The sequence below is a fragment of the Papaver somniferum genome, unplaced genomic scaffold (genome assembly GCF_003573695.1).
Source record: "Papaver somniferum cultivar HN1 unplaced genomic scaffold, ASM357369v1 unplaced-scaffold_80, whole genome shotgun sequence".
Lineage (NCBI taxonomy): Eukaryota > Viridiplantae > Streptophyta > Magnoliopsida > Ranunculales > Papaveraceae > Papaver > Papaver somniferum.
Genome location: NW_020650971.1, coordinates 2,240,331 through 2,260,330, shown reverse-complemented (window position 1 = coordinate 2,260,330; position 20,000 = coordinate 2,240,331). Strand labels below are relative to the sequence as shown.

The window sequence follows — 20,000 nt, the reverse complement described above, 5'->3', positions numbered from 1 at the left end:
ATAGTTTGATAGTTGAATTACCACTCCGGCACTCCCAATTTGTTCATACTCATTGCAATTCTTTCGGATTAAAACCTTAACAACTTCATTTTTTTCTCAGTAAATATAAGAGATGCAAAAATTAACGCTTAAAAGATTAGAAAATTTCCAAAAGAAATACACTTTTTCATGGTAAAGACCCATCAAATCGATCTAAAACCCCTCTAATTGATCTTAATTTTAGGAAATTTTTAACCAGTCTGGTGTGAAATGGAAAACACACAAAACTTGCAAGTATACAAGGCCAAGCTTTATAGTATAGGGGTGAGTAGGGGTTAGTCCACAGGGAGTGGGAGCATACAAGAAGTTTTCCTAAGCTAGCAAATGATGTAAAACAAGATGCAAGATCACAATGTTATAGTGGCAGTGAAACAAAGAGGGCAAATGGCATGAACCAAGGCTGTGAGCCAAGGGCAGGGGAGACAGTGCACTGATTTCAGTGCACAACAAGCTGTAAATTGTACAAAAACTAAACAGCAAGATAGCTAAGAAATTTAGCTGAGCAGGGAGCAAAACAGAATTGAATTTATAAGTGATTGTAAAGGATTTGTGGTTAAGCCAAGGCTTAGAATCCACCTTTGTGTCCTAGCCAAACAATGCAATTCTAGGTTGAAATTAGGATCTTAAGCATACAATAGAATGGGAGGAAAATCAGCTTGCTCACTGATATGCCCCTAGTATTAACTGTCTTTTGACAGCACAGCCAATCACAGGCATATCAGAGCACTGACTTCTTCCCATTACTCAAGCAAGGCAAGCATTAAGACGACTATCCTAGCAATTCATCATGTAACAGTGCACTAGGCTTCATCTGAGCCTTAGCCAGTGCAACTTAGCTCATGCTAATCTTGGGAACAACAATAAACATCATACAAGGTAATTCAAACAACACACACAAGATGAGCAAATACAAAAACATGATAAACATAATTAACTTTTGAAATGGAAATTAACTGAATATGGATAATTGAGGGCACTGGCTAGTCCAGGCCTCTGAGGTGGTGCTCTGGCTAATCCAGGCATAAAACCTCACACACAAACCCACAGTTCCCTTTTATATCCAATACCCAATTTAGGGTTTATAGAAAAATACCCAAATTCAAACAGTGAAATTAGGTATATGGTTTACCTAATATTTGACAGTACAAATTGAACCCGTAACTAATTCATTGCTTCTCCTAACAGAAATTAGGGTTTTCTATAAAAATCCCAAAAATTGAGAAATTAGGGTTTCGTAAAATCTTACTTTGATGGCGCAATTTCTTCAATCAATCGCTGACCCATCCTTCCTCTGACTTCACTGCTCCTTCCCATGCCTTTTCTAGCTTCGATTGATAACATGCAATCATTCTCATCAATTCCACACGTCACTGAAATCGTGTGATGTTGATGAAGTTGATTGAAAGTTACCATGTGCGGTAGGTGGTGGTGATGATAAAGAAGGTGGTGTGGTTGTGGCAGAGGTATGGTGGCGGAATGGGTGTTGCAGTTGCAGCTCTGCAACTGTCGGGTGGAGGAGAAGAAGAAAGAAAGAGGAAAAGAATGGGTCGACAGTTTAGGGTATAAGGTATCCGTTTTTAGGGTGTTGAGCGGGCGCATCAAAGTTAGATGTTGGCGAAGCTGAGCCACTGGAATCGAAGCTGGTAGGTGAATCGGACGGCTCCGCCTGAAGAGGCTGGTATCGACCGTCGGATGTCTTGATACAACGAAGTTAACGGCTCTAGATGGGGTTAGGTGTTGAAGTGTTAAGCGGAAGTATCGAGATTTAATGCGCAGGCAAAGAAGCGACCGTAGGATCTAAATGTGATCTAATCTGAAGGCTTGGAATTTAGGCACTATGGTGTTTTGCAGGTACTTCAGATTTTGATGCACGATGAAGAAGCGACCATTGGATGATGAGATGGATCCAATCTAACGGCTGAGAATGGAGGCGGGTATGGATATAGAAAATGGGTTTGGGTAAGGGTTTTGGGCCTTGGGTATGCCAAGCCCATATCTTCTTTAAGAACAATTCTTCCTTCTTGAGCCCATTCCTAGCTTTTTGGACGTGCGCTCCATTCTTTGCGGCTTCCTTGCGTAATTTCTTCCGGCTTTTCACTACTCTTCAACTCTTTTCCGCTCCGCAAGTTATCCAGACTTTATTTATTACCTAAAAATGCAAAATTAAGTAAGAAAAATATTTATTCTTGAAAACAATGAAAATGCAGAATATGGGATAAAATGTAGAATTAATGCGCAAAAGATGAGTTAAATGCCAACAAAAAGGGATAAATATATACATTATTTGGCACTCATCACAGTCCCAAATCAATTCTCAACCACTCCATTATATATCTCTTTTTGTTTCTTTATGTCTAAAACTATTCCAAGACTGTGTGTGAAAGCGCAAAATCTAGGCTAATTAACTATACAATATCAATAGAAATCGCACTAATCCATGGTGCCGAGTTAACACCAACTCTAGTTTATGTTTTTAATATAGCTATGATCCTTAACTGGTTTTCATTTCATTATCTTTCTTGTTCAATTACAGACACATGACTTAGATATTTATTTCAGCTAATGATTATCAGCTACTGTATTGGCCGGTGAATCCAACAACACATAACTGACACCTCTCGGTTGCACACATGTGAGCTGCACAGATATTTGACAAGAATAAGTCAATAGTCTAACACTCCCAACCCACCCCCCACCCCCCTCAAGTCCAGTGTCTATGGAAGCAGAGATACTGAGCTTGAGTCTTAAAGCTGCAAAGCGTGAAGTTGATAAGCCCTTTGTAAATATATCAGCAATTTGGTCCTGAGTTGAAAAAATCTGACATCTAATGCCCTAGCAGCAACCAATTCACGAACAAAGTGGAAAGCAATTTCAATATGTTTCATACGATTATGAAAAATAGGATTAGCAGTAAGATAAGTGGCACCCATGTTGTCACACCATAGAACTGGAATTTTTGGTGAGTGAAAAAATAGTCCAGCCATAACATATTGTACCCAAATCAACTCAGAAGTTGCATCTGCCAATGCCATGTACTCTGCCTCTGTATTGGATTGTGAAACAAACTTTTTTTTTCTAAAACATCAAGAAATCAAGTTAGGATCCATGTAAATAGCCATGCCACTAGTAGAGCGCCTATCTGCCAAGTCACCTGCCCAGTCAGCATCTGAGTAAGCCTGTAGTTGAAGAGAAGATGACCTCTTGAATTGCAAACCATAAGAAAGTGTGCCATTCAGATATCTAAGAATTGCAAACCATAAGAAGGTATGCAACAGTAGCATGCACCAAATAGGATTTGGGCATGGCCAAGATGCATGATGTTGTTGGAGATGCAAGTTAGGAGAATTGTAGATGCATGGGGAAAGAAGAACAAAGTAGTGGTGATGCATAAAGATGGCATGTTGCCATTCTTGAAGAAATCTTCATGAAAGCTAAAGAAACATGATGGCATCAATTTGAAGGAGTATTCAACTAAGTGTCAATTATATTGTGTTTCGTTATGAGAGTTGCATAAGAGTGTTGATAGCTGGAAGAGTGCATGTGGCAAAGTGAATTGTCACATTGGGGACAATAGGTGTTGTCTCGCTTCCTTTGTTTCTTAGAAGCGAATACGAAGTAAGTTTTGCAAGACTTGTTAGGTCTTACAAGTTGCAATCAGTTGGCGTGAGTATTTGCTCAAGTTTGAGTATACTTTCATTCTGGGTAGAGTGGACCTTGGTGTTGGAATGAAGTCTCTCTATGTAAGGTAGTAGTGAATGAGGGTATTTAAAACGATTGTTCTTGTATCTTTCATTCAAAGTAAAACTAGTTCGCGTGGAAGATGCTACATAGCATATTAAGCCAAAATATGCAATAGAAGACGCTGGAAGTGAAAGGAGCAAATAGGAGTTGGTGGAACAGTTGAGTTTGATGTTGAGGGTTATGTGGAAGTGCGACGGCATATGACAGCGATGTCATGGAATAACGCAGCAAGAATGGAGATGTAAGTCCATCAAGTAAATGAGTTAAGAGTGACTCATAGTTAGGCAGAACATGATGTTGTTTTTCCGCCACATTAAAGCACAGCAGTTTGAAAGAGCAACTGATGCTTAAATTGCTGGTTTCAAAGGCGCGTGAAGATGATACTTTTTTTTAAAAAGTGATGGTGGAATTCCCCGGGTATCCTAAGTCATGACTATACCAGAGTCATGCATTTCAGTCAAGGTGTTGCGACGATGCAAGAACAACGAGGTGCTGGTTCTTTGCATACAAATGATGCAAGTCCAAGAAGGTGAAGTTTGCAACGTGATTTGGAGGCCAAATCTAGTGAAAATGCCGATGTTTGCAAGGTGCATCAAAGGATATAGGTTTTGCCACATACCAAGAGTGGTATGGAATCATAGAGTGCATACCTTAAGGCATGGCATGATTTGGCGTAGGCTCATATGATTGGAGGATGAGACCGAGTCTTGTATATATAAGTCATGTTATGTTGCGAGGTGCAACTAATATCTCAAGATGAAGGAAAAAAAACTATGACAATGATCATTGTGATCAGTTGGGAAGAATCATTACTTGCGTGCACTTAGGCGCAAATGATTCAAGCGAAATTCAAGCGAAATTCAAGCCTAATTCAGGGAGTTGGCAAAAGGAATTTCCAAGTTGCATTTGGGTGTTGATATGGGATTATAGTTGAAGTTGAAACGTAGGCCAATGTGACAACAACATTACAAGTCAGTAGGATCAATGGAAAGGCAGTAAGCTAAGTGATGGCATAAAGTACTAGGCAAAGAAGTTTTGGAAAGGTTAAAGGCCAAGCAAAGTTTGCTGATTTATGAGAAAAACTCAGAAGCGTACAAGGCCAGTGAACAAGTATAACAAGTATAATTTGTTGCTTCGACGAGGGCGTTGAACGGATTAGGTGGGGGAGGTCTGTTACAAGTCAGGCAAGTGACGTATAATGATTGCGTGTTATAGTATTGCAGGCCAAGTCAGTGTCCAACAATGATTGCGCGACACTGCATAGACTGTCAAGTGCTAAGAATGGCAAAACCCTACAGGGCTAGTGAAGCGCAAAAGTGGCGCTACACTGTAAAGACATTTGGCTAATTAATGAAGCTTATTGGCCGACACAATGAAGCTTCATCGAGGGAAAGACAAGACATGGCCAAAGTGGCAAGATGCAACATGTGATGTTGGCATTAAGGCATATCCGTAGAATTGAGTTGGCCCAAACTCAAGGTTGATGCAAGAAGGTAGAATAGGCCAAGAGTTAGTCTATGCATTAGTTCAAGGTATGGACAAAGCGTTAACAGTGCAAACAAGCTAGCAATGCAAGAGTGGCATTGTTATTGTCAAGCAAATTGGCTAAGTGAAGCATATGACGCGTGAATAACCCGAATGATCTTAAGGTGTTCTCCCTGATGATTGGATCACAAGTATTGACCGTGTATTATATTAGAGAAAGAAAAATGCAGGGACAAGATGGCGGTGCATCGAATCAAGGCCAAGTTCAGAAATGTGCAACATTGGTGCAATATGACTCAGGTGGCGGTTACAAGTTGGTTATTGGCTTCACAAGCGTGCCAAAGGTGCGAGACAACTTAGGAGGTTACGAAGTGAGCTCATAACCTTAGTAGAGTGTCCCTAACCGTTCAAGACAAGTGTGGCTTCAATCTGCATGACAACACAAAAAATGCCAGTAGAAAAGAAGATTGACGGTTCTGGAAACTACCCTATGGGACACATGGCTGTTCCATGTGTGTGCAAGTGTTGTGCACAGTTTTGGCCCTTGTAACCACTATATAAATAGTTTAGAGACATTGGAAAATCAATAGGCTTACATAGGAGAGAGTTTTGTAGACATGTAGTCTCATACTTGAGAGAATAAGGCATCACCAAGAGGGTGATGTCCTGTTTAGTCCATGTGATAGACTGTTTGATGTAACCTTCCTTTAGTGCAATAAAATGGGTTTGTTGCAGTATTTTTTGTGTTCATTGTGTTGCTGATTTGTGTGAGAATTGTTTAATTACATGGCAGAACCTCTTATGCTTATGGGGGAATGAGGAGTTAGAGAGAAAGAAGAAAAGACTCCCGTCGTGCAAAGACTTTAGAGTGAAGGCAGATGCGTACTTTGATGCAAGTATGCAAGGCTGAGTAATTATGGGTGAAGATGTTTCACTGAACCATAATCATTGTCGGTCATGTCCCATGAAAATTTTAGGCGATTAAATGGGCATGTGACACCAGGTATCAGAGTTGTGTTCGGGGACACAATTGTTGATTTTTTCTCTCTTTTTACTCAAGTTGGTGTCATTTGTTTGTCGAATTCAGTGAATAATTGTTTGGGTTTTTCTAGTATGGAGACTAAAATAAGTTGGTCTTGTGTGCAAAGATCAATTGGAATGAACTTTGAAGCTTGAAGTAGCAACATGCCATGAAAGTTTATGACAAAGGTGTCAAAATTCCAACCCAAACTGTTAAACAAACATGCTAGAATCATTGGAAACCTGGTTTTCTGGTGATGGCATGACAAAACTAAGGAGTATGCTGAGTTCTATGATACAAATCAGGTGTTTAAGTCCATGTTTCCCACAAATATACGAAGATTATGCATTTGGAATGCATTCTTACGTAGCGTTATCAGTACCAAGTACATTAGTAATGGGAATTTTGCAAAAATTCCTGAACTCAAAGAAGTTGATGGCCTTTGCAGTGGCAAAGAAGATGGAGAACCTATCTATGAGATAGAATTGAAGGTGTTTTCATCGTAGCCAGTTGATGAAAGATTAAAGTTATTTCTCTTGAATGCATGTTCCTTGTTGGTATTGCAAAGTCTGGTTGCGAACCAGCATTTTTGTGGAAATGTGATACCATAAAAGAAGAATTGGATAGCCAATTCTTATATAGCATAAAGATTGTGGAAAGACTGAAGACAGAAGCGCAAGTTAGGGGAAAACTGATACACCACGGTCTTGCGTTTGCAAAGTGATCTTCGTTGATGCTAGATGCGCACAAAGAGTGCGCTTGCACCTGGTTTATGAGTGGGATCAATATGCTTGGACAAGGGTGTCCAAAGACCTGCATTTGATCATAACCACAGGCGGATGTTCATGTAGACCACAAATCAACAATTGTTTCTACTGAAGTTGATTTTGGAGAATGGAAAAGACAAGAGTTTCCAGTTGTGCATGGACAGTAAAGACGAGTTTCAAGTTTGAAGAAGAATGCGACATTCTTGCTTCATGGAACGTAGGCAATGACGCCTCATTTGCAAGGATTATGACCTTATTTGTAAATGTCCAGAGTGTTTATCCGCATAAGTCATTGAGTGATATGACTTTGTTGAGCTCTATGGTGATGTTCATAATTACCAAGTTAAGTCTGTTCCAGTTGTGCAAAGGTGCACAAGCTTATGTCAAGATTTGGGTGCTAATTGGCATAGCACTTATACAACAGTAGCATGCACCAAATAGGATTTGGGCATGACCAAGATGTATGATACGGTTGGAGATACAAATTAGACGAATTGTAGACGCATGTAGAAAAAAGGACAAAGTAGTGGTGATGCATAAAGATGACATGTGGTACCCTTTCTCGTGCGGTTAACAATTTAACGAGCCGTACCCTTTCTCATCACTCTTGCATCGTTCATTTTTTACTTTTTTTACCCATTGAACAGCTAAGCATCCCAAATGCTTCCTTTAGGCCGATTCATCCGTGTCATTGTGCCCATGTCCAATTTTTCTAGTCCATGTGCAAAGCCAAAATTTTGTACTTTCCGATAGTCTTGGTACAGCGAAACGGCTAAACCTCAATTTTTAGACAAATAGGGACAAAAAGTGATACACAATGGAGTGGTTGAGAATTGATTTGGAACCACGCATAAAATTTTTCTTTTTGAGACTTAAACTTTGTATTGTCGACCAAAATCATTTTAAAAATGTCCGAAACCACGCATTATATACTCGTACATATTCGTGTAGAAACCCAAACAGATTAATTTCGCATTCGATGGAGATTATTAATTGCAGGGAGTATAAAGATGTTCATTTGAGGTTAATTAGTTGACCTAAACATGTGAAACAACATAAATTATTAGGTAATCCCAGCTCAAATGTTGCCAAATATTCTTTCGGCATCATGGTGATTTAATAAACCATTTCTCATCTAATTGCACCTTAAAAATTGAATTTTGGAAATTTCACGTCAAGAATTTTATAAACTATTGTCTAGACTAATGTAGTTAAAATCGGATTTCGGTGAATATCGGTCGAGTACCGAGACACGGTATTTCGGTAAATACCGGTGAAATATCGGCCAATACCGGTAAAATATCGGCATCTTGGTGAAACACCGAAACCAATATTATCGGCGGTATCTCGGCCATCTCGGTCGAAATTAATTATATTTGTCTAGACTTTTAGATTGCGTCCAAAACTTAACAAAATGATTGGCAACACAAAGAATCATTCTTCGACCTGTTTTCAAGTCTACTCAAGTTTCTAGAGACCCAATGGCTAACAAATTAGACAGATCAGCAAGATAGCTTTGAAATTTTATCATTTACGAGATTAATTAGTCATTTCCAGTTCAAGTCTATTACTTTACCACTATACTACCGTGACATCTGCCTATGTCGTGTTGTTTTGTTTTGTGAGTATCAAGTTCTGACTAACAATTATTAAGGAAGATTACATTTATATTAAGGAAGATTACATTTATATCAAGGATGGACGTTTACAAATGGTCATGGGATTAGGTTTGTCTCAATAATGACAATGTACGTGGTTGGTGTTGGTTGTTGGTATACCTTTAACCTTTTCTCTTTCAACCCGTAGGTAGGTCTATAAAAATGGAGGTGTAATTAAGTATTCGTCAAAAAAGAAAATGATTTTAAACTGTAGTTTTCATGTCCGATCACGGTTACAGTAAAAACCGACAATAATAAAACCTTTAATGGTTTTTGTGGAACCAATTCTTTATGAGAGAATAATGACTGCTAATGGACGTGGTAACAATGACATAGATTGTGACAGGTTTATCAACAAAAAGACCCATTAAACATTCCTCTTCTTTGAATTAGACTAAATATAAGTTGACATTATTATTTCTTATAAAATTTACCAAAATTAAATAAAAAGTACCATCCCAAGATTCGGAACTGGTGTAAATAGGTGAACCGTCTATCTTAACCAAAGACAGGCCTAACCAAACCTTCATCTTCTTTCAGAGAGATAGAGGCGGTGAGTTTAGTTTCCTGAAAAAAAAAGAAAAGAAAAGGAGATTCAGTATAAATGGTGGATTTCGACGTTTTAAACCCTAGATTTTATTTATCTCTCTTCGTTTACATCTAAAAAAATCAGTTTCTATAGGTTTTTTTTTCTTCAGTTTCTGATTCTATCAACACACTGGGGAGATCCAGTAACTGGAGTTGTACTGATTGGATTCTTTACTTTTCTGGAATGGAGATTGATTCTTCTTATCCTTCTACGGGTCTTGCTGGTCTCAGCCCTCGAGATCGAATTCTACTGGTAATTTTTTTTTTTTTTGTTTGTGAAATTGATTTATGTGAATTTTGTATAATTTTTTTTTTTTTGTGAATTGATTTGTAGAAATTGAGTAGAATTGGAGTACCAGAGGACATAATTGAACAAGGCGAACAAGGTTTGGTTGCTTATTTGAAAGAAAACAAATCTAAATTGAATGATGTTGTGTTATATGGTGTGTTACCTAGTGATGAGGAAGTCATTGAGACGATAGCGGTATCCAAAATTGAAAACGGAGAAGGTGATGTGGTTATGAAGAAAGGTCCTAAGTTGAAAGAACTATTTAAAGAATGTATTCTTTGGTTAAGATGGTTAATGTTTGAAGACGAACCAGGGAAATGTTTAGAGAATTTGGGGAAATTGAGTGTAGGTCAACGTGGGGTATGCGGAGCTGTTTGGGGGCTTAATGACATTGCGTATCGATGCAAGACATGTGAGAATGATCCGACTTGTGCGATATGTGTGACTTGTTTTCAAAATGGGAATCATAAGGATCATGATTATAGTCTTATGTATACTGGTGGTGGGTGTTGTGATTGTGGGGATGAAACTGCATGGAAGCAAAATGGTTTTTGTTCGAAACATAAAGGAGCTGAACAGATACAACCTCTTCCTGAGGAGATTGCATGTACTGTTGGACCTGTGCTTGACGTGCTTCTTGGTTATTGGGAAGAAAAGCTGTTAACTGCGCAAGCGGCATATCTTAGTAAAACGTTGAAGGGTGGTGAACATGTGAAAGTTGAGCACAGTTTAACATCCACTGTTGTGGAAATGCTTCTTGAGTTTTGCAAGCACAGTGAGAGTCTTCTTAGTTTTATCTCTAGAAGGATCTTTTCATCTGTTCCTTTGTTGGATGTCTTGGTAAGGGCGGAGAGGTTTTTGAACAAGGGAGTAACGACAAAGCTACATGAATTGTTGTTGAAATTATTGGGAGATCCTGTTTTCAAGTATGAGTTCGCAAAAGTTTTTATAATGTACTATCCTGATACTATAAAAGAGTCTATCAAAGAGGGTAGCGATTCTGTATTGGAAAAGTATAAGTTGGTTGCTACTTTTTCTGTGCAAATTTTTACAGTGCCAACTTTGACACCTCGGCTAGTGAGAGAGATGAATCTTCTAGGCATACTTTTTGGATGCTTAGAAGACATGTTTTCTTCTTGTGCTGGACAAGAAGGGCATATTCAGGTACTTCAATTTGTTTCTCTTCTTGTCAATTTTATTCCATTCTGCTTGACACATTTTCTCTGAAAGCCTCGGCACTGTCCCTAGGTAATAAGTGCCATGAATTTCGTCGTCATCTACACATTTTGCTGTAGTGTTGTGTTTCATCTTATGATTGTTGCTCTTTTTTAATTCTATAAATGTTTTTGCATTTGTTACATTATTGGATGTGTAGTGTTGACAATACCTGTAAAGATACTTAAATGAAAGTTGTGTCAAATAGACATATAACATGGCAACAATTACACACACCGAGGAGAACAACTACCACTGTCAACCATAGGTCCATGCCTCAAATCTCATACTAAAATGAGCCGGCACCTTTGAATTTAGAGCTGATTGGTTCAAACTATGTCACTGACTCACCTCACCTAAGTCTCACGTATGCGATATAATGTTATTACTACATTTCTTAGTTTCTTGGTGCAGCCAGATTCCCTGGTCTGAACTGATTGTTATGGGATTTGAAATCACGGATCTTATTGACGGGGCTATATTTCTTGGAAATACATGCCAGTTGAATAAATTCTTGAACTCCACTTTTATGTAAACTATCATCTTTTCTTTACCATATTATTACATCTTTTAGTGGTGAGCTGATTAGAACCATTCTGCAGGTTAGTAAATGGGCTAGTTCGTATGAAACCACTGTTCGTCTAGTGGAAGATACACGTTTCGTTTTGAACCATACTGATGTTGCCAAGTATGTAACTCACGAGCAGCCCGATATCTCCAAAACTTGGATGCGACTTTTGGCTTTTGTGCAAGGTATGAATCCCCAGAAGAGAGTAACAGGTCTTCATGTGGAGGAAGAAAATGAGAGTATGCACATTCCTTTCGTTCTAGGTCACTCAATTGCGAATATTCATTCTCTCCTAGTGAATGGAGCATTTTCAGTCAATGAAATGAACGGAAATACTAGCAACTTACAAGATATGGATGAGGATGATGGGGATAGTCTCCTAAGACATGCTAAAGTAGGAAGACTTTCCCAGCAAAGTTCTGTATGTAGTACATCAGGAAGAAGTGCAACGATGGATGCCACTTCACAGGGGGGCGAAGAATGTTTTAATAATGGAAATGGTGTATCAGTTCCTTCTACTGTGACTTGGTTAACATGTGAGTGTCTTCAAGCTATTGAGAACTGGTTGGGATTTAATGCTTTACAAATGGAATCCCATAGTTCTTTGTCTCAAGATATTAGTAGAGGAGCTGTTGCTAATTTCTTATCTTTGAAGAAAACATTCTCTAGGATAGCAAAGCCCAAAAGTATCTCAAAGGTAAGCCGTTCATCTTCAGCCAGAGGCAGATTTGGCACTTCAAGTGAAAATCTTGGCAGGCATAATTTTCTGTCCTCTTCGGGTTACATTTCTGATAAACGTGGCTATAGCTTGGTGGGTACAAAAGAGACAGATATTTCTGCCCGATCAAGTAGCTCTGGGCTGTCTAATGAAGATACCATGGAAGCCGAATGTTCAGGGTCAGACTCACTGGGATTATTGAGTTCGTCTGATTGGCCAAATATAGCTTATGATGTTAGCTCACAAGATATTTCTGTTCATATTCCTCTGCATCGATTACTTTCATTGCTCTTGCTGAAAGCGCTGAAAAAAAGTTATGGAGAGACTGGAGGATCAGAATTTAGTAGCCCTAATTCGGCTCGTCTTTTATCATCTGGACACGACCAGGACTTTTTTGGGCAGATGCTACTTGGGTGGCATCCAGTTGGATTTTCTGCTTTCGTCATGGAACATCCTCTACGAATAAAGGTATTTTGCGCTCAGGTACGTGCTGGCATGTGGCGGAAGAATGGTGATGTAGCTATGTTTAGTTGCGAGTGGTATCGATCAGTCCGTTGGTGAGTCAGTTTTGAACTTCAACTTTTAACTTTTAAGCTTATTGAAGACCTGCTATTATGTTTTTGTTTTCTCTTATCTTTTACTTCCTCTAATTCCTTTCTTATGTTCCTACAGGTCTGAACAAGGCTTAGAGCTAGATATATTCTTGTTGCAATGTTGTGCTGCATTAGCACCACCGGACCTATTTGTTAAAAGAATTCTGGAGCGGTTTGGCTTATCAAGCTACTTGTCTCTGAACCCTCAACAGTCAAATGAGTAAGTGTTACTTCTCCTGAATATTTTTCAAGTCTTTTAAGTTCTACCAAAAAATTTGAACTGAGTCATCACTGGACACCATGAGTTTTACTTGTCCAGGCATTAATTTGGCTTGCTGAATTCCATTTTAAAAAACTGTGTTGTAGGCATGAGGCAGTCCTGGTGCAGGAAATGCTTACTCTCATAATACAAATAGTCAAAGAACGGCGTTTCTGTGGACTATCAACAGCTGAAAGTTTGCGGAGGGAGTTGGTTTACAAGCTGGCAATTGGAGATGCTACTCGGAGTCAGCTTGTGAAATCTCTTCCTCAGGATCTTTCTAAAAATGGTCAGCTTCAAACGATTTTGGATTCTGTAGCAGATTATTCCAATCCCTCGGGGATGAAGCAGGTTTTGTGATCTCTTTAATGTCTCATCATGTTTTGCAATCTCTTATATGCATCAACATGTTCCAATAATATGCATGTTCTATTTCTTTGGTTCATTTCAGGGTAAATATTCACTGCGTAAGTCATGTTGGGAAGAACTTGATTTGTATCACCCACGGTGGAATTCCAGGGATTTACAAGTAGCCGAAGAAAGATACATGCGTTTCTGTAAGGTTTCTGCTTTGGCTGGTCAGTTACCTCGTTGGACGAAGGTCTTTTACCCTCTGAATGGAATTTCGAGAATAGCTACTTCCAGAGCCTTGTTGGAAATTATCCGTGCAGTATTGTATTATGCTTTATTAAAGGATAAACAGTCACATGCGCGAGCTCCTGATGTAGTTGTCCTTATAGCTCTGCATCTACTATCGTTAGGTTTAGACATCTGTTACGTGCAAAGGCAAAGCAGTGGCCAGGAAGAAGTTCCTCTTCCTTTGTTAGCTTTGGCGAGTGAAGAGATTTCAGGTGGACCTTCTGTTGGTTCTGATGCAGTGAAGCAAAAAACTTTGTTGTCTCTTCTAGTTTCGACGATGAGAATGTATAAAAATATAACATTTGAAGCAGGGCAGTGTGATCTTTCTGCTTTGATTGCAAATATATTGAAAAAATTCGCCGATCTTAGTGTTTGCTGTGCGATTGAATTACAAATATTGGCACCAGAAGTGGTTCCTCATATGATGTTGGATCCTTCTCCAAATAGTGATTTTAGTAGCTCGAGCTCTGACGCTGAGGAGCGTAAATTGAAAGCTAGAGCCAGACAAGCTGCTATAATGGTAGATATTATGATCTGATTTTTCTATTTTAAATGCTTTCTAAAGGATTCACATTTCATTTTAGATAATCGTTTATTTGAGCATACTGCAGTTAAGAATTTTTTTGATTGGATCTTATTTCATGGCATGCTAGTTTCCTGTTGTGATATGCAAATTGTAGTACCTTTTCTAATGAATTATTCATCTAAAAGACTAGAACAGCAATGATGCATATTTTTTATGTTTGTTTTTATTTATTTTCATGTGATCTCGTGGATTTCAGCAGGATATGCGGTACTTTAGGCGACAGTCTTGTTTCATGTACTCACCTTGGTTCAATATGCAGGAAAAGATGAAAGCTGCTCAGTCCAAGTTTATGGAAAGCCTTACACCCGAAGAAAATGTTGAGGCCGAAGTTTGCAGTCATTTCTCAGAGGAATCAACACCAATTGTTTGTTGCCTTTGTCGGGATCCTGATTCGAGAAGTCCCCTATCTTTCCTAGTTTATCTCCAGGTAAGGGACTAATTACCCGTTTTCTTTCCAATACTTTTCTTTCTTCTCTCTTTGGAGAAGTATGCTGAATTAGGAGCGGATCATTACTCATTACAACTGTCACCACCGTCAAGTTAACCTAATCTCGTACTCTTCTATATAACAAGAAATCCCGGCTTGCAAGTTTTGTGGAGAGAGTACCTCCGATGTGGGGAAAAACAGACAAGAATTGTCTTTCGGCCACGATTGGTGAAATCGCCGAACTACGTAAGCATCAGCAATCCGGTTTGGGGGCAACTTTGGCTTCCAATATAGAACAGTTGGTTCAGAATGCGATTAGCGAGTTCAGTCATGATGGGCTTCCTATTGAAGTTGAAGGAATGGTGGGATTTATCAAGGCACAACTCGATTGTACTACCAATGTCCAACGGCCAAGTACGTCATATGGTGCAAGCATGGATACCTTACCTTCTTCCATTGAGATGATGGAGGTTGATATCTACCAGTCCGTTGTCAAAGAACTGCAGAATGCTACAGATGCTAATCAGAAATTTCTAACTGAACATGATAAAGAGGATTTAACAGAAAACAGACATGCACAATGCACTCTCCTTGGGAAGTATATGGCCTCTCTTTCAAGACAGAAGTCAGAGAAATCTCTAGCTTCCAAGAATTCTCGTAGTGATAATGCATTGTCAAAAATCTCTGGGGGCCTTCCAGCATATGATGGATTTGGTCCAACAGACAGTGACGGGATCCATATCTCTTCCTGTGGCCATGCAGTGCATCATGAGTGTCGTAGCCGTTATTTATCATCTTTAAGGGAAAGGTAATTACTATTTCAGGCTATGTTCTGAAGCATGAATCTTATATCTGATTGGTGAATATTGGGATGCTGTAGCTTATTGCAGTGCTGTCTAATGCATGCTGTAGGGATAGTCCTTGAATCTCACATGCTAATTCTATTTATTTGAGTTGCAAGTACTCCAAAAATAAGCTCTTACACACTAATTTCCATATAATGTAATCTTCTTACAATGTTTTGTCTGAATTATTGTTGCCACAGATATATAAGGCGGATGATTTTTGAAGGAGGGTCTGTGGTTGATCCAGATCAGGTAAGATAGTTTTTTGCATATTGGTTTAATTTGCCTTCAGTTTAGGGATATATTGGTTATCTTATTGACATTTGCCTTCTTTCAGGGAGAATTCCTGTGTCCTCTATGCCGCAGACTTGCAAATTCTGTGTTGCCTGCAGTTTCTAATAATTTTAGTAATTTGAGAAAAGAGATTTCATCCACAAGCTCTGGTGCAGGACCAATTATAGGCTCTTTAAACTCATCAGGAACTAATGCTTTTCGCCTTTCCCTATCCCTGACCCTCCTCCAAAGTACTAGCAAAACTATTGGGGAGAGTAGAATGCATGTGAGCAGTTTGGATCCAAACAGAAAAATGCAACCGACTCTAGATCCGATCCTCAATATTCTTTGTAGAATGTATTATCCCGACAAAGACAAACACGAGAAGTTCTTGGCATCTGGGAGAGTGAGCCACTCTATGGTTCTGTGGGACACCCTCAAGTACTCCCTCATCTCAACAGAAATCGCCGCTCGTGGTGTTAGATCTGATATGTGCAGTGGAAGTAGAACATCTACGTCTGGTCTTGAAGTGTTATATGGGGAACTAGAATCTTCTTCGGGATTTATTTTGTCTCTGTTGCTTCAAGTTGTTCTAAACACTAGAAATGAGAATTTGCTTCAGGTGCTTCTTAGGTATAGGGCTATTAATCTTTTTGCAGCCTCTATCTGCTCTGGTGTTTCTTTGGATAATGAAATTTCTCCCGCAGCAGTTAGTGGAATAGGTGCTTCCTTACTTATAATATTTCATTTATTGATGATCTTAGTTGCTTTTAGTCAAAGTGGTGTCATTTAACTGGCACGGGTCATTTTGTCTTGCATCATAGAATCTGCAATTTATGACATGTGAAGTGTGTTTTTCAGGTGATATCTCATCTGTCCTCAAACATGTGGACAAAGGAGCTGTCTATCCTGACACTCAGTTTTGGGGAAGAGCTGCAGATCCTGTCCTTTCTCGTGATCCTTTCTCATCTTTGATGTGGATTCTCTTTTCTCTTCCATCCCCATTTCTGTCATCCGAGGATTGTTTCTTATCTCTAGTTCATCTCTTCTATGCTGTCTCTGTAATTCAGGTACTATGGTAGTTTGTCATTTTTGTGCGCAGGGCTTTTAACACCTTTTTTAGTTTTCTTCACCCTACCCCATATGACGGCTTATCTTTTGGTTACTGCAGGTATTGGTTACATGCATAGGAAAACATCAAACCGTTACTGCGGAATTAGGGCTTAGTGACTGCCTGATCAGCGACTTATGCAAGAATGTAGAAGGAACTTCTGCCAAATATTATTTTGTTTCTAATTACATGGATGAAGCTTCTTGCCAGCCTAAAGATATTGTTCGCAGAATGAGTTATCCTTACTTGCGAAGATGTGCTTTACTCTGGAAGTTGTTGAAATCTTCTACACCAGAACCCTTTAGTGACAGATCACATGAGAGGAATTGGGTATCATCAAATTTGAACGACAGTGCATTGGTCTCCTCGCTAAATGACCTTCCTATCGAGCTCAAGGAAGTTGAAGAACTTGAACAGATGTTTCAAATCCCTGACCTGGATGTTGTTTTTAAAGACAAAATATTACGCACATTAGGTTTGAAATGGTTCAACCATTTCTCTAGGGAGTTCGGCTCTCGCAATTATGGCCGTGTTTTCCACTCTACTCCCGCTGTGCCATTTAGGTTGATGCGCTTGCCTCTCATATACCAGGATCTCCTCGAGAAGTATCTCTCTCTCTCTCTCTCTCTCTAGTCGATCTCTATGTCTTATCTGTGTCTGTCTATCTATCTATTTATCTGCTATCTATCTGTATATATTTATCCACTTGTTTTAGAGAAGTCTCTCTCTTTTTCTCTTTCCATTAAATAGTTTCTGCCTATGCAGGTATATTAAGCAAAAGTGCCCCGAGTGTGAAGCTGCTCAAGATGATCCCGCACTATGCTTGCTGTGTGGTAGGATCTGTTCCCCCTCTTGGAAGCCGTGCTGCAGGTTTGTCTCAGTGCATTATTTTTTTTGGAAGTGGTGCTTTTTTTCTTCTATGAAATATGACATGATTTGTGTGTTTCTTGTGTTCAGGGAAAGTGGCTGCCAATCTCATGCAATGGCATGTGGTGCTGGAATTGGAGTCTATCTTTTGATCAGGGTACCATTCGTTATTTCACATATTTTTGTACTCTTAATAATATTGACGCATGCAATTAACAATCGTAACTTTCCTGTTATGATAGAGAACCACCATCTTGCTGCAAAGATCTGCACGTCAGGCACCTTGGCCTTCTCCTTACTTAGATGCATTTGGTGAAGAGGTGAAGTATTTGTATTTGTTATTTTATCAAGCTAGAGCAGTGGAATGACTTGCTATCTATCACATTTCGATATAATAGTGAAATATATAAATTCCATTTATGATACGACCCCTTCCAAAGGAAAAATATTGTGATGTAATTTCTATGTTATATAAGTCTACTTACCATCCGATTTCACTTCATCATGTGGGGATTCTACTCTGTACAGAAGATGTCAGGGGTTTATAAATAGCTTCATATATGGTTCTTAAGCTTTTCCTGCCTTTACTGGTTAATTCTCTGTATATTCATCTCCTTGCTCATCAATATGAACTGCCTATATTACAGGATATAGAAATGCGTCGGGGAAAACCATTGTTCTTGAATGAGGAACGCTATGCAACTTTGACCAATATGGTAAAGTTTCAGTTTCTTGTGTTTGCAGACACTTGGTATTTTTGTCTGTCAGTGAATATTCTTGTTTAAGACAATTTCACAACATCTCTTTTGCGCAGGTGGCTTCTCATGGACTTGATCGGAGTTCAGATGTGCTACGTCAAACAACCATTGATGGTCTCTTCATGATGTAAACAAGTTGTCCAAAAGTATATCAATTTTTATGGAGGTGAGTGTTTGTTGTTGGTTGGATTATTATGTTCTCAGCTTAATGTATTATTGATTTGCAAACATCAATCACTTATTTCATTAAATACTTATGTTTGTAGTTGGCAGTCGATATTTTACTACACCAACGTGATTAGAAGGAGATGGAGACAACCTCAGATTCAAAGTAAATTTTGTTCATACTTAGAAATGGCCAGAGACGGCAGATATGATGCAGTTGGGAATTGGTACCAGTATTTAGTTGCTGTGACTTTCATTCAGGTCAGTATGTTTTTGTGTTTTTTCTCCACCATCTTTGTGAATTCGACACTGTTTTGTTGACATGCTAAACAATTCTTAGAAATTTGCTAAACTTGAACTTTACAGGTTGTATATTCGAAAATAGACCTAAACTGCATTGGTTTATTTTCACCTGTAAATTGAGATCTTTGCGTGGTTGAAGTCTCTGCTGCATTTCCATTCTTGCTCTCACTGGAGTGTGCATGTACAGGTTCAGTTCCTAGACGGTCTTGGGTCTCTGTTGTGATTTCTCTTGGAAGGGTTTTATGCTTGTATATGAACTGCACATCATCCATGGTAGACGTGCTAATGCCTTTCTATGAGAATTGCTTTGGCTAGGCGTAATTTGTAAATAAAATCTAGAGTTTTTCTTTACGTGGAAAATACAGTAGATACCGTCAGAAATTTGAAACACTTGGTTGATGGTCATGATGTTGAGTCTTTATGGTGCTCAATAATCTGGAAAACTTCAGCCTTGGGTGCAGACTCTGGCAATCCTCATAGACTAGGAACAAGCTTCGTCCACTGTCCAGGTGCTTTGTGGATTTTGGAGTTCCCTCCATTTTCAACTTTTTTTTTTCTTTCATGCTTCTCCCTTTTTAAATTTGTAGCCTTTACTTGTCGTAACACTTTTTACCCAGAGGTTCTGGTGCATTACTCATTTAAAGCAGTTTTCATTGCACGTTTCTGAACTAAAAAAACACCGGCTCACTCCAGGAAAGATGAGATGGACGTGACTCAAATGTGGCTCCATTTTAAGCAGTTCAGAAACCTGGTTCCAACATTAATTATGAATCATGAATTGTTATTTTTTTGACAGCCTATGTGTGCCAAGATCTCACTACTAGATATTTCTTGTTTTTCTCCCACTCCCACTCCCCCGACTCATTAACTCTTACTCAAAAATTCTTAAATGATAAGAGTGAGTTATATATAAAGTTTTGAAACACATTTGTGTCCAGATAACTGTACATGTCTCGGTCAGACTTTAAGTTGAAAAATGAAAAAAACAAAAAAACAAGAGAAATAAAAGCGATCCCAAAACAGATGACGACGAACATGGTGAAAGTGACATGATATCTGACTTGGCACGAGTGAAATTCAAATCT

General features: G+C 38.9%; 1 protein-coding gene across 3 annotated transcripts; it reads left to right on the top strand.

Moving 5' to 3' along the window:
• Window positions 1-9,207: 9,207 nt before the first annotated feature.
• Window positions 9,208-19,571, top strand: LOC113344956 (E3 ubiquitin-protein ligase PRT6-like). Of its 3 annotated transcripts, none has more exons than XM_026588827.1 (19): window positions 9,208-9,552; window positions 9,634-10,752; window positions 11,406-12,646; window positions 12,762-12,902; window positions 13,049-13,292; window positions 13,393-14,100; window positions 14,426-14,593; window positions 14,740-15,401; window positions 15,639-15,690; window positions 15,776-16,433; window positions 16,573-16,781; window positions 16,883-17,427; window positions 17,588-17,692; window positions 17,780-17,846; window positions 17,932-18,009; window positions 18,337-18,405; window positions 18,504-18,613; window positions 18,721-18,873; window positions 18,979-19,571. In XM_026588827.1, exons 1-17 carry the CDS (start codon window positions 9,484-9,486, stop codon window positions 18,576-18,578), a joined length of 6,210 nt encoding a protein of 2,069 aa, XP_026444612.1. In that variant the 5' UTR covers window positions 9,208-9,483; the 3' UTR covers window positions 18,579-18,613; window positions 18,721-18,873; window positions 18,979-19,571. The 3 variants fall into 3 exon arrangements, with proteins under 3 accessions (XP_026444612.1, XP_026444613.1, XP_026444611.1); XM_026588828.1 differs by having other exon boundaries at window positions 18,714-18,873; window positions 19,103-19,571; XM_026588826.1 differs by having other exon boundaries at window positions 18,714-18,873.
• The last annotated feature ends 429 nt before the right edge of the window (window positions 19,572-20,000 follow it).